The 14,649-nt window shown below is 34.0% G+C and overlaps 1 protein-coding gene across 9 annotated transcripts in view; it reads left to right on the top strand.

The window, feature by feature from the left end:
- The window catches only part of LOC115508053 (lysine-specific demethylase 6A-like), a 175,309-nt gene that overhangs the window by 104,720 nt on the left and 55,940 nt on the right, over positions 1 to 14,649 (top strand). For 5 of the 9 annotated variants that reach the window (XM_030306458.1, XM_032592296.2, XM_036064360.1 and 2 more), the window contains 8 exons: positions 1,374 to 1,500; positions 6,558 to 6,656; positions 6,785 to 7,004; positions 7,524 to 7,658; positions 8,211 to 8,366; positions 8,913 to 9,002; positions 11,482 to 11,574; positions 12,199 to 12,582. In XM_030306458.1, the coding sequence (XP_030162318.1) occupies positions 1,374 to 1,500; positions 6,558 to 6,656; positions 6,785 to 7,004; positions 7,524 to 7,658; positions 8,211 to 8,366; positions 8,913 to 9,002; positions 11,482 to 11,574; positions 12,199 to 12,582 (1,304 nt within the window). The remainder of the gene's footprint in view (positions 1 to 1,373; positions 1,501 to 6,557; positions 6,657 to 6,784; positions 7,005 to 7,523; positions 7,659 to 8,210; positions 8,367 to 8,912; positions 9,003 to 11,481; positions 11,575 to 12,198; positions 12,583 to 14,649) is intronic. The other 4 variants (XM_030306461.2, XM_030306457.1, XM_030306459.1 and 1 more) reach the window with 3 other exon arrangements.

The raw sequence follows: 14,649 nt of genomic DNA, 5'->3' as shown, positions 1-14,649 counted from the left end.
GTTTTTGAGCCTGCTTTCACAAGCTCTTTCATAGTATGAATTAATGGAAATAGCTCACGTAAAAATTACAGATTCTATAGGGGCGCCTGGGTGGCGCAGTCGGTTGGGCGTCCGACTTCAGCCAGGTCACGATCTCACGGTCCGTGAGTTCGAGCCCCGCGTCAGGCTCTGGGCTGATGGCTCAGAGCCTGGAGCCTGTTTCCGATTCTGTGTCTCCCTCTCTCTCTGCCCCTCCCCCGTTCATGCTCTGTCTCTCTCTGTCCCAAAAATAAATAAAAACGTTGAAAAAAATTAAAAAAAAAAAATTACAGATTCTATATTTTCCCCAGCATTTCTTATAATCTTATGTTTTTAATAAAATCTAGTGTTCAAAGGTAATCTAAGTTAATGTTATTTTATAGAGGATAGAAAGGTATATTCCCTAATGGTTCGTATTGTTAGTTATCTGTCATGTCTGTATTTGATATTTGGGGTGGAGTTTGTATTTATTTTTACTGTTTTTTTGGTTTGGAGCAAGTGATTCCAAATTATAATCAGTTTATTGACAATATGTATACCTTCATACTGTCATTATTTTATTTGTGTCAGAAGCACTTAAACATAGTTTTACCTAGGCGATATTTTTGCAAAGTTCATTTTATACACTTGAATTGACTAAAACTGAAATGCTGATTTCTGTCAACTTAAATGTTTAACATATTTTATTATGTTCCAGTTTTTCCATTGTCTCTGTAACTGTAATTCTATACCTGTTTATTCATCAAGCAGTCTGTAACTGTTTTTAATGCTCTTTGAACCCCCTTTTCATTTTGTTTTCAATGTCTACAGCTTTGGAGGGTTTTAGTTTGTTGTTTTTGTTCTTGGTCAAACATTGTTATATTTAGGATGTTAATGACAATAACCAGTGTTGGTAAGGTTGTTAAAATTTATTTAACACTTTTATCTTTGATAAGCTTTTATTTATTCCTTAATAAAAATTGGCTTACTGGATTGTTTTATCCTTCAAAGGAAAATTAAATTAATGATCTTCATATTTTTGATTATAAATTAGATTTTGATTTTGAATTAAATTTAGAAAAGTCCATATTCCTAATCTAGTAAGTTTCAGTGCAGTGCCCCAAATCATTTAAATATCTCTCAGTTCCTAAGGAGGCTTGGTAGCTTTGATTGCTTTTTTGTTTGGTTTGGTTTTGGTTTTGGTTTTTTTAAGTACACTTTCCTGTAGCTATGTCCCTTATAGTTTGAAATTTGGGAGAAGTCTTATCCAGGATGAATGGATATACAAAAAAGATATTTTATTTGTGTTCATGATATACTAAAAACTGGAAGAATAGTTGAATCATGGGTAAATGCTTATAATCTTTTAATTACAGGATGGATGCATCATAATGTGGATCTGCTGGGAGACAAAGCCACCAAGGAAAGCTATGCTATTCAGTATCTCCAAAAGTCTTTGGAGGCAGATCCTAATTCTGGCCAGTCTTGGTATTTTCTTGGGAGGTGAGACCGGACACTTGGGTTGTGATGCATAGAGTTAATTTATAATCTTAAATGTTAAACTATACAATATGTGCTCAGTGAGTTTTTATTATAAATACATTATAGTAGACTCTTGAGAGGTAAAATCTAAATTTGGTGCTTTTAGTAAGAAATTTTTATTTCGCTTATCACAGTTTTTATTTTTTACTTATCTTCATGGTACTTGCATTATTGCTAGTTTTTGAAGTTTTGAAGGATTTTCAAGAGACATCAGGTATTAATTACGAGTATTATTTTTTAATTCAGTATTTAAATTGTGTTCCCTTTGTTGTTTCACTACTTTAAAAAAAAAATTTTTTTTTTCAACGTTTATTTATTTTTGGGACAGAGAGAGACAGAGCATGAACGGGGGAGGGGCAGAGAGAGAGGGAGACACAGAATCGGAAACAGGCTCCAGGCTCTGAGCCATCAGCCCAGAGCCCGACGCGGGGCTCGAACTCACGGACCGCGAGATCGTGACCTGGCTGAAGTCGGACGCTTAACCGACTGCGCCACCCAGACGCCCCTGTTTCACTACTTTTTAATGTATTTAATAGGGTTTAATTTTATTCTCACTGATGACCGATAAAAAAGTTATCAGAATAGTTTGAGGTCTCAATTTATTTCACATGAATGAAAGTATTAGATTAGGTCTGTCAGGTTCCTTTTCTCAAAGTTATAAACTTAATTTAATTGTCGTATTTTGCTTTAATTATAAATTTGACTTTATTCTTTATTCACAAGGAGTACTTTATTTTGAGGAACTTTGTCATGAGGTCTAATTCAAATTTCATTTTTATGTTAACTTTAGTTTTTATATAATCTATTATTTTTAAATATATAACCAAAAAATTTTTTGAGTTATTTGTTTGTTGATTTTGAGAGCATGAGCAGGATTGGGGCAGGGAGAGGGGGAAGAGAGTGAATCCCAAGCAGACTCTGCACTGTCAGTGCAGAGCCCATTGCTGGGCTTGAACTCACAAACTGAGATCATGACCTGAGCTGAAATCAAGAATTTGACACTTAACCTACTGAGCCACGCAGGCATCCCCCAAAACATAAAATTTTTACAACTTTTGTGAAGTATATTTATGTCTGAGTGAGGCTATTATTAGGTTAGTTTTTTCTTTAATATTTGATTATCTGTATAGATCATGTGTAACAATTAATGGATAAGTTCTTTTTTAAATACTTTTTTTCTAATCTCCCCGAGGGTTATAAAAGAGTCTAGTTTGAGCTGTTTGCAAGATAGAATTTTATGTCCAAGCTTAGTCCCTCTTGTCCACTAGGAGTTCTCCGAAAGAATCTGTATCTTTTCTGTCTCTGTTTTCTAGTGTTGTGCATTGAAAAAACTGGGTATGTAATAAATGGAATAAGTAAACTAACATACATTTGGATTTGGAGCTAACAATTATTACTTTGCACTGTGAATATCTTAATAGTGTCTGTAAAAGAGGCATATTACTATAAACATTGACTTCTAAAATTGTTTTCTGTATTATATTCTTACTACTTTTTGATACAAAATAAAATTGCAGCATAACATGCACTATGTATATCTTTTTATTTTGTATTTTTAATTTTATTTACCATTTATTTAGAAAGGGAGACAGAGCTTGAGTGGGGGAGGGGCAGAGAAAGAAAGAGACAGAATCTGAAGCCGTCTCCAGGCTCTGAGCTTTTAGCACACAGGTGGATGCAGGGCTTGAACTGACAAACCTCAAGATCATGACCTGAACCACAGTTGGATGCTTAACCAACTGAGCTACCAGACACCGCTTTGTATACCTGTTTTTAAAAAAGTTATTGTTTCTTTTTTTTTAATGTTTATTTTGAGACTGAGAGAATATGTGCATAATTGAGTGTGGGACAGGCAGAGATAGAGGGAGAGAGAGAATCCCAAGCAGGCTCCAGGCTTTTAACGCAGAGCCCACTGTGGGCCTTGATGCCATGAAATGTAAAATCATGATCAGAGCCGAAATCAAGAGTTGGAGATTTAATCATCTGAGCCACTGTGAGCCCTTGTGTTGATCTTTTTAACATAAAGAATTATTTTTTAATCACAGTTAATATGTTAAGAGGATATAATGAAATATGTCAAAATACCGTTTAAATAATGACATACTATTCCATCTCTTTGAGAGCAGTATTCCACATAGGGCTTTATCCATAGTTACCTTTAAAATATTGGCAAGGGCTTTATTTTTTTTTAGTTTTTATTAAAAAGTTGTTTTAACATTTATTTATTTATGAGAGAGAAAAAGACAGAGCGTTAGCAGGGGAGGGACAGAGAGCGAGAGGGAGACATAGCACGCTCCAGGCTCTGAGCTGTCAGCATAGAACCCGATGCAGGGCTTGAGATCAAGACCTGAGCCAAAGTTGGATGCTTAACCACCTGAGCCACCCAGGCACTACAGCATATGCTTAGTTTTTACCTTTTTTGGGTAAGATTATCTGAATGTACAGAATACTTTTTCGAATTCTCAGAAGATATTAACCTTTTTTGGGGTTCAGGATTATCGTTTTAGACTGTAATTATTTTTAGTCTGTTGAATTTTTCTGTAAATTTGCTTCTTTTGCTCTCAGCTACTATTTTCTAATGTATTATTTTTAGTTGACTTTATTGCTACAGAAAGTTAAGTTTTTCAAAATTTATATTTTAAAATTTATGAAAGCTCTGAATGAGGATCTCATTGTTAGTTAAAATTCATGGGGAGTTGATGACACTAGTATTTTGGGAGATTTTTATTTGTTACCTCTGTATTCGAGGCTGTGTTGCTTGTTATTTGGAATGTGTATAATAAAGTGAGATGGAAATAATTCAATTTTATTCACCCTGGTTAATGATTCTGTTAGTAATCTCCCATAGTAACAGAACTGTTAAGAGTTTAGATGATTAGGCAGCCAACTTCATTTATCCTCTCAATTTACACATGGAGAAAATAAGTCTAGAGTTTCTGGACTCATTTTTGAGAGACTCATTTTCCTTAAGGCTGATTAGCATCACAGAAACAGCTGCCATTTACTTGGTACTACTTGTTAATGTCAGCCTACCTTAAAAGAACCTAAACAAGTTGTATTAGGGGAAAAGTTCTTGGTGATGGGATTCAGACATTGGTTCTTCGGCACATTGTCATTCTTTTTTGACTTTTAAAAATGCAATATGAAAAATGCAGGTTTCAGAAAATACTTCTGATTTCTCCTGGCATTCAGGCATTTGATAATCTGAAATTCAGTTTTGTTAAAAAAAACAAAAACAAAAAAAAAAACAAAAAAAACCTTTTCTACTACTATTAACATTACCTGTTTGCAATTACTGCTAACTCTTTTTAATTTTCTGTTCAACACTGGTTTATGCATTCCCTGAAATTGCTTTCTCTGCCTCTTTTACTGGTGTTTCTTCTGTTTCTCACACCACATTTTAGTCATTCTTCAAGTTTATTTCTCCCAGCTGCTTATGTGCACCCAGTGTTCTTAAACTTCTCTTCCATATGGATGAAATCCAAATGAAGATTTCTGACTGTACGAGTTCTGAACTTGTTTCGTATCCACTTGTGTTTACTGAACATTACAAAGATATTCACTAAACCTCTAAATCACCATCTTTTAAAAAAGGTCATTTATCCTTTCTCAAACCAGTACTTTATTCTTTTTTGCATGAATTTACCCTTTGTATTAAAGTGAATAAGTTTTAGAAACAATTACATCTCCTTTAGTACCTAGTGAAATCACTGAGTCTTTGATATATCAATCATTTCATCTTACTCTTTTATACAGTTTTCATTATTTTAAGTATAATTCTGGCTCAGGTGTGTGTCCTAGACTCATGGTTTTCTGTTTCAAATTTATTTTCATTGCAGTCTTTAATTTTTTGGTTTAAACATTGTTAGAAAATTAATATTTCTATGAAGTGCTTTTGGCATGACACTTGCCTTTTTTAGAAGGACAAATTCAGGTTGATCACAGTTGTGTTTTAATTTTCCATCTGAACACTGAGTAATTTTTTTTCTTATATGAAATGTCATCTGTCATCTTTTCTACTGTAATCTGTGGTTCCCAGCCATTAAGAGTATGTGGATTAACAGTTTTGATCAGGAATGGTAGTTCTCAATTTAGAGTGAATGTACAATTAAAGATATTAGAACATTTTTTTTTGCTATTTTGTATTATCCAGTGGCAAGTAAAATTAAACAAAATGGTTCATGGAAACACACACTGAAAACACATACTCCAGCCTCTGAAGAAAACAAATTTTAAAATAAAAGTACTTATTGATGATTGCTTTTTTTCTTCTCTCTCTTTTTTGTTATGATTTCTGTAATACATTGAGTTTTCCTTTCCCAACAGCTAACACAAAGGCCATATACTGCCTTTGCTCTTAATATCTCAAAGTTACAGATTTTTAAAACAGAGGATTTAAATGTAAATTACTAAAAATACCTATTAAATTAGTTGTTTAAGATCTTTTTTTGATGTTTTTCATACTCAGTTTGATAATAACTATATTTCAGTTGAACTTTTCATGAATTAAGGAATGGTGTTTCTGTTGTACATTTATAAAGGAAAGTTTAGATGCACCCCTGAAATTATGAACATGTAGTTTTTTTTTGTTTTTTAGAGTTATTCTTGTCCTAAAGGAAACATGAATACAAACTATGGATACATATAGAAATACCTCTGTGCTCAACTACAAATTATGGCATTGAGCAAATTTGGGTTGTAATGATTTCAATGCTGTTCATTAATGTAATGTGTTACCACTTATAAGAATATAAGAAAGCTCATTTAATAGCAATTTACTATATATTTGTATTACAAATTACTATATAGTAATATAAATTACTATATATTTGTATCTGTAAATTCAAATGCACACATACATATACGTGTTAGCTCTTTGGGTTTATTTCCTTTCTGTGGATGTCATTTTGGCAAATGAGTACAGTTAAGTATTAATGGAATAGTTTACATATATGTATATATGTGCTTCTCTCTCTATACCCATACCCAAATACATACAATTTTTTCCTCCCTTTCAGGTGTTACTCAAGTATTGGGAAAGTTCAGGATGCCTTTATATCTTACAGGCAATCTATTGATAAATCAGAAGCCAGTGCAGACACATGGTGTTCAATAGGGTAAGACTTCTGTATATAAAGTCAGTAGTATTTTAATAGATACATGACTTCTTTGAAACACATTTAATATACTGAGTATTGGTATTATATTCTGTTTGTTTCAGACAACTTTTTCTTTCTCTTTTTAGCGTGCTTTATCAGCAGCAAAATCAACCTATGGATGCTCTACAGGCCTATATTTGTGCCGTACAATTGGATCATGGGCATGCAGCAGCCTGGATGGACCTAGGTACTCTCTATGAATCCTGCAACCAACCTCAGGATGCCATTAAATGCTACATAAATGCAACTAGAAGCAAAAGTTGTAATAATACCTCTACACTTGCGGGAAGAATTAAATTTTTACAGGTAAAAATTTGAAGGACCTTTCTTTAAAACGCCTTTCCATATGATAATTGGCATGAGGAGGGTGGCTAGAAAGTATGTCTTTTTTTTGTTTTCATGTCAGTAACTTTTTCCCATAATTGTTAACATTTTGTGATATTTTACTTTTCATTTGAAGTAAGAGATACAGTATTTGCAGTGATTTTTTTTGCATATTTAGTTAGTACACATTAATTTGCATGATTTTTCTGTTACCTACATTTTTAAGTTACAGCATTTTAGTGAAAAGAACACAACCATTGTTTTCCACTCTTGTTTGAAATTTCATGAGATCTGTGAAATTTTTGAAAAACAAACTAGCTTTGTTCTGACTCAACACACGTGTATTCTAGTTGCCCTCTTTATATTTAGCATATATACTTAAATCCCCAAATTTAGAATCTATTAAAAAATAAATACCTGTAACATTGAGGAGGATTTAGTGGACTTGCTCTAACTCAAGTAGGCCTGTGTTAAATTTGCTTTTTACATAATTTTTCCTAGGCTCAGTTGTGTAACCTTCCACAAGGTAGTCTACAGAATAAAACTAAATTACTTCCTAGTATTGAGGAGGCGTGGAGCCTACCAATACCCGCAGAGCTTACCTCCAGGCAGGGTGCCATGAACACAGCACAGCAGGTGAGAAGTTGGGTTATCTTCTGTAGGTGCCCAGCTTTAAGGGTTCTTTCCAATCTGTAGTGATCAAACTTATATTACTCAGTGCAGGATTGACTTTTTTTTTTTTTTTTAATAGTCTTCTAATTTAATTGTGAGGGATTTTAGATCAAGATAAAACTTACTTTGGGGTGCCAGTCTGGCTCAGTCAGAAGGGCATGTGACTCTTGGGATCATGAGGTGAAGGCCCAAATTGGGTGTAGAGATTACCTCCGATATGGGAAAGAACTTGGGTTACCAATTTAAAATTGGTTAAATTAAAAATATGTTCTCATTAATTTCAAAGGGTTTTTTTTAAGGGACTATTATACAGTGCTGTATTAAAAAAAAAAAAGTTCTTCAAAAGAAGGTACACATTCCTCCATTAATGATTCATTCAGTTTTGATTTTCATTAATTGCAGTCCATGATGTCCACATAGCTTTAAAAAGTATGCAGCTTGTACGTTTTTTATATTTTGAAGGAATGAATTAAGACTGTATGGAACCATACTTTTGTCTTACTTCTGTGATCTTAGGCTTACAAAGGTCATCATCCAAATACTGAACCTGTATTAGGCCTCAGTCAAATACCACTTTCACAGCAGTCCTTGCCAGTACATATGATTACTTCCAGCCAAGTAGATGGCTCATCCAGCCCTGCCAAGAAGAAAAGAACATCTAGTCCAACAAAGGTATATATACATTTAGAGAAATGGAAAATCCCAATCAAAAAGGAAGATCTGTGTCTTCTGAAATTTTGCCCTTCATGTATTTTCAACTGTCTATCCGGGAATGAAAAGTTTTTCACTTGTTTTAGTATTATCCAAGCAGTAATTTCTAACCCAGATTTGTAAGCATCATTTAAATATAGAAGTTAGGGATAACTTCAGTAGTTTTATTCTGTTCATTGGTTTTATGACACTTAATGTTACCACCTTCTGCTTACACTGAAGTCAGTTGAATGTTGTGTACGTGTACAATGAACAGTCTGTTAGCTGTTTGACATATTTAGATAAGGGGCCTCTTAGGTTCTGGAATTGAAGAATCAATGTATATTTCAAATTTGTAACCTTCCAAATCGATTATGCTTTTTAAGTTATTTTTTAAATAATTCAAATAGATAAGTCCTATGTGTTTGTAAATGCTCCAGTTCTTAGTCCTTTGTGTATTAGTTCATAACTGCTAGTGTATGAATGTAACCAAATATTCTTTAATTTTACAAAATAAATTTTCCTCAGAATAGTTCTGAGAACTGGAATAGAACTGTTTCACATACTCCAGTACCACAGCAAGTTCATTCATTGTATTTGACACCACAGAAATTACAGGTATGAAAAATTTTTTTTTATTCCAATCAGTTACCGTACCATATAGTAATAGTTTCAGGTATACAATATGGTAATTTAGCAGTTCCATACAATAGTCTGTGTTCATCACAACTATACTTCTTAATCTCTGTCATCTATTTAACACATCCCCCCCCCGCCCGCCCACTGGTAACCCCTTTTTCTGTATAATTAAGAGTCTGTTTCTTAATTTGTCTCTGTGTCTTTTCCCCCTTTGCTCATTTGTTTTGTTTCTTAAATTCCACTTGTGAGTGAAATCATGGTATTTGCCTTTCTCTGACTAAGTTTATTTCACTTGGCATTATAATCTGTAGCTCCATCCATGTCTTGGCAAATAGCAAGAGTTCATTCTTTTTGATGACTAATATTCCATTGTATATATGGACACACATCTTCTTCATCAGTTGATGGATATTTGGGCTCTTTCCATAATTTAGCTATTGTAGATAATGTAGATAAACATCAGGGTGCATTGTACCCCCTTTGACTCTGTATTTTTGTATCTTTTAGGTAAATACCTTCGAATGCAGTTGCTAACACATTGGGTAGTTCTATTGTTAGGTTTTTGAGGAACCTCCATACTGTTCAGAGTGGCTGCACCAGTTTGCATTCCCACCAGTAGTGCAGAAAGGTTTCTTTTTGTCCACATCCTCCCCCGTGCTTGTTTCCTTGTGTTGTTGGCTTTAATCAGTCTCTGAGGTGTGAGGTGTAGTTTTGATTTGCATTTCCCTGATGATGAATGATGATCATCTTTTTATGTGTCTGTTGGCCATCTGGATGTCTTCTTTGGAGAAATGTCTGTTCATGGCTTCAGCCCATTTTTAATTGGATTAATAGTTTTGGGGGTGTGGAGGTTACATAAATTCTTTATATATTTTGGACCTAGTCTTTTACTGCATATGTCATTTGCAAATACCTTCTCCCATTTTGTAGGTTGCTATTTAGTTTTATGCAGAAGCTTTTTATTCTGATGAGGTTGCAGTGGTTTTCTGCTTTCATTTCTGGCCTTACAAGATACGTATATTAAGAAGTTCTGACATCAACTGATGTCAGAGGGTTATTGTGTGCTGTCTTGTAAGATTGTTATGGTTTCCGATGTTACACTTAAGTCTTTCATCCATTTTCACTTTATTTTTGCATATGGTCTAAGAAAGTGGTCCAGACATCAATCTTTTGCATGTTGCTCTCCCAGTTTCCCCAACACTATCTGTTGAAGAGACTGTCCTTTGTCTAGATTAATTGACCATGTAGTTGTGGGTTAAAATTTTCTTTTGACAGATTTTCTCCCCTATTTTAAAGCAAAAGGTAGTAAGTTTTCTTAGGCATTAATTCTTAAAATTGAATTACAGTAAACCAAATGAGTTAGTACATAAGTATAATGAGCTCACATTTTCTGGAGTAACGGATTATACTTCATTTTAACATTTTTCTTTAAGAAGTAATATGTTCATGTGTTTGAAATACAAGAGTTATTGAAAGATACAGGGTATACAGGTTAAAGGCTTATTCTGGTTCCTTACTGTAGCCAGTTAATTTCTTTTTCTGCAAATAACCGATGTTAGTTGCTTCCTTTGCATTTTTTGTTGCAAAGGATATAGAGATATGTTGTACATGTACAAAAATATATATTTGTCTCATAGATTCCTTACTTTTTTCTTTTTTAAACAAATGTAGGTAGGGGCTCCTGGGTGGTGGCTCAGTCAGTTAAATATCCAACTTTGGCTCAGGTCATGATCTCGTGGTTCATAGGTTCCAGCTGTATCAGGCTCTGTGCTGACAGCTCAGAGCCTGGGGCCTGCTTCAGATTCTGTGTCTCCATCTCTCTCTGCTCCTCCCCTACTCATGCTGTCTCTCTCTCTCTTTTTCTCTCAATCTCTCTCTCTCTCTCTCTCTCTCTCAAAAATAAATAAAACATTTAAAATATTTTTTTTAATGTAGGTACAGTGCCGCGTATAAATATTCAGAATCTTGGTGTTTGTTTCTTTTACATATGGATCTTCAAAACCTTTTCATGTTTATGTGTCACTTTCTTATTTTTGTTTTTTTATGGGTATAAAATCATGTTATAAAACTACATGGAGGCCACCCATTCTTTAACCAGATTCCCATTGTTGGACTTTTCAGGTCATGTCCATTGTTACAGTGTTGCTTATAAGCACTTTTGACTTTTGTTATACCACATTTTTGTTATTTTAACTAGCTTTCTCCATGAAGATTCTAATTTTCTCTTCTTTTACTGTATTTATTTTAAAATGTAAAAATAACCTTCTGGTGAATTTTTGTTTTTAACTGTCTTTTCTTAGATTTCTGGAAAGATTGCATTTTAGAATTGATTACTTGAGCTTAGAAATCACCATATTTGACTAAACAAAGGTTCTGAGTTTGCAGTCTTTTCATTGACAGGTTGCCTGATTGGCTCTTACTTCTTAAGTTTAACTGTGTATTCTTTTTATTTTTTTAGCACTTGGAACAGCTGCGGGCAAATAGAGATAATTTAAATGCAACACAGAAACTGATGCTGGAACAGTTGGAAAATCAGTTTGTCTTGATACAAGTATGTATATTATTTTTATCCTAATATTTATCTTCGTGTTAAATATTTGTCTTGACTACAATGTCATTTGAGAGTATATGAATTCTGATTTCTGTTTTCTACATGAATCCAATAGCATTTATGTATGTGATCCTTAAATGCCACCAGTGGGCGCCTTTTGATTTCTTAATAGCCATGATTTAATGTAGAACAAAACCATTCATATTATACTTTTTTTTTTTTTTTTTTTTTTGCATATTCTTCCAGTTGTGTTCTCTGGGCTTATTTTCATGATTTTAGAATTAAAGTAGCCATATTGAGGTGGAGATGTTTTAAGGATTGCTTGATTTCAGGGATTTGGCATAAATGGAATAGAGTAGAAATTTGAAATTTCGTGATATTCATGATATAAAACAAGGCCTATAAATGACTGACTAATCATAACTTTAAAGTGCTTTCTTTTCCTTTATAACTCTAAGAATTTTCTTTAAGTATATAATGAAAAGATTTTTGCTTTACCCATGTTTCAAATTTAAAATATATGTTTGTTAACATAGAGATATTAAATATTATAATGATATTAGGGATGTATTGATTACACATTTTCAAAGTCACACAAGCAAGTTTTCTTTTTTGTTTTTGAAGATGGGACAGACAGGACAAACTACTGGAATTCCTAATGGGCCAATAGCTAACTCATCACTGCCTACAAACTTTATCTGTAGCCAGCAACCACATTCTACTCTGCCTAGACAATCTAGTGTCTCTCAGCCTGAAGTTCGCTCTGCTTGTTTTGAAGAGCCTTTGTCCAATGGACCATTTGCTGGAGGCTGTGCTCCTTTTGGCACATCAAAATCACTAGGGAGTACAGACAATATTTTGGTAGGCAATAATTATGTAACAGGAAGTGGAAGTAATGGAAATGTGCCTTACCTGCAGCAAAACACACTCATTCTACCTCATACCTGCACAAACCTGACCAACAGCACAGAAGAGCCATGGAGAAAACAGCTGTCTGACTCCACTCAGGTAAAAGATTAGCTGCTTTGTTTGCTCTTAAATAATTTTTCTTTGACTTAAGTATATTTTGAGAAGAGAGATAAAATTTAATGAGTTTTTATCTATAAAAATTAATTTTTAATCACAATTATATGAGAATTTTCAGTATTTTAGAAATGTATTAATTGAAAGACTATATGGTAGGTAGGGGCGACTGGGTGACTCAGGCGATTAAGCATCTGGCTCTTGATTTTGGCTTAGGTCATGATCTCATGGTTTGTGAATTCAAGCCCTGCATCCTGTTTGGGATTCTCTCTTTTCTTCTCTCTCTGCCCCCAACCTATTTGCACATGTGCACTTTATCTCTCAAAATCAATAAACTTAAAAAAAAAGAAAGACTGTATTGTAGAGCACTTTTAGGTTTATGGAAAATGGAGCAGAAAGTATAAAAAATTTATGTCTTGTAATAGTGTGGTGTGATAATAACAAATAAGGTATTATTTTTATTTAATGTGTATTTATTTTTGAGAGAGAGAGAGAGAGAGAGAGAGAGAGAGAGAGGGGGCACGTAAGTGGGGGCGGGGCAGAGAGATGGAAACAGAATCAGAAGCAGGCTCCAGACTCTGAGCTGTCAGCACAGAGCCCGACATAGCGCTCAAACCCACATACCGTGAGATCATGACCTGATCCAAAGTCAGACATTTACTCGACTAAGTCACCCAGGTTCCCCTGATAAGTTATTATTAATACACTATTATTAACTTTAAGCACATAATTTACATTTTTTCTTGGTGTCATACTTTATACAGTACTGACAAATTGGTAATGATACATGTCCACCTTTATAGTATCATACAAAATAGATTTCACTGTCCTAAACATACCCTGTACTTCCATCTATTTATTCTTCCTTCACATCCCTGAAACTATGCCAGTAACCTATCTTTTTTTAAGTTTGTTTATTTTGAGAGAGCACTAGCAGGAGAGGGGCAGAGAGAGAGTGGGAGACAGAAACGTCCAAGCTTGCTGTCTGGGTCTCAGTCTCATGACTGTGAGATCATTACCCAAGCCGAAATTGAGTCGCTTGTCCCTCAATAACATGTATTTTATTTTTGTTGCCTTTTCCATGGGTCATATAGCTGAAATCAGTATATAGTATGTTACCCTTTTAGAATGGTTTCTTTCATTTGCTAGTTTGCATTTTAGGTTCTTCCATGTCTTTTCCTTGACATGATAACCATTTTCTTTTTCATCACTGAATCATATTCCATAGTTTTAATTAACTACAGTTTAGTTTTCCTTTTGTTTACTGAAGGACTTCTTGGTTATTTGTAAATTTTTGCAATTATGAATAAAGCTACTTATAAACATATACATGCAGTTCTGTGGACATAAACTTTTCAGCATCTTTGTGTGAAAAGAGCATGATTGCTGATAACATTGTTTAGTTTTGTGTAAAACTTAACAAATGATCTTATAAAGCATCTTATAAAGCATACCATTTTGCATTCCCATCTGCAATGACTAAGACTTTTGCTTTTCTTGTCATTTGATGGTAAAAGTGTTCTAAGTTTGGGGAGTATAAACAGAGTACCATACAGTGGATAGTTTTTAAATAACAGAAATTTCTTTCTCACAGTTCTGGAGGCTAGAAATTCATGATCAGGGCACTGGTAGATTTGGTATCTGTTGAAGGCCCTCTTTTGGTTCATAATCACCTTTCTTCTACTGTCATCAAATGGCAGGAGAAATAAGGGAACTCTCTTAGGTCCTTCTTATAAAGGCACCAATTCCTTACTTGAAGGATGACCCAATCATTTCTAAAATGTCCCATATCCGGATACCATCATATTACGTATTAACTTTCAACATACAGATTTTAGGAGTACAATTGCTTTTATGGTCTTAGTAGTTTGGACGTCAGTAACTCTAATAGGGATATGGTGGTATCTCATTGTTTTAGTTTTATAATTCTCTTAAGGCGTTCTGGAGCATCATTTCATGCCATCTGTATATTAGCTTTGTGAGGTATGTATTCAGATCTTTTGACCAGTTTTTAATTCGACTATTTTCTCATGTTGGGTTTTAAGCGTTTTT

Source organism: Lynx canadensis, chromosome Y (genome assembly GCF_007474595.2).
Source record: "Lynx canadensis isolate LIC74 chromosome Y, mLynCan4.pri.v2, whole genome shotgun sequence".
Taxonomy (NCBI): Eukaryota; Metazoa; Chordata; class Mammalia; order Carnivora; family Felidae; genus Lynx; species Lynx canadensis.
The sequence above is the reverse complement of the archived record's forward strand: the minus strand, read 5'-3'. Positions and strand labels throughout refer to the sequence as shown.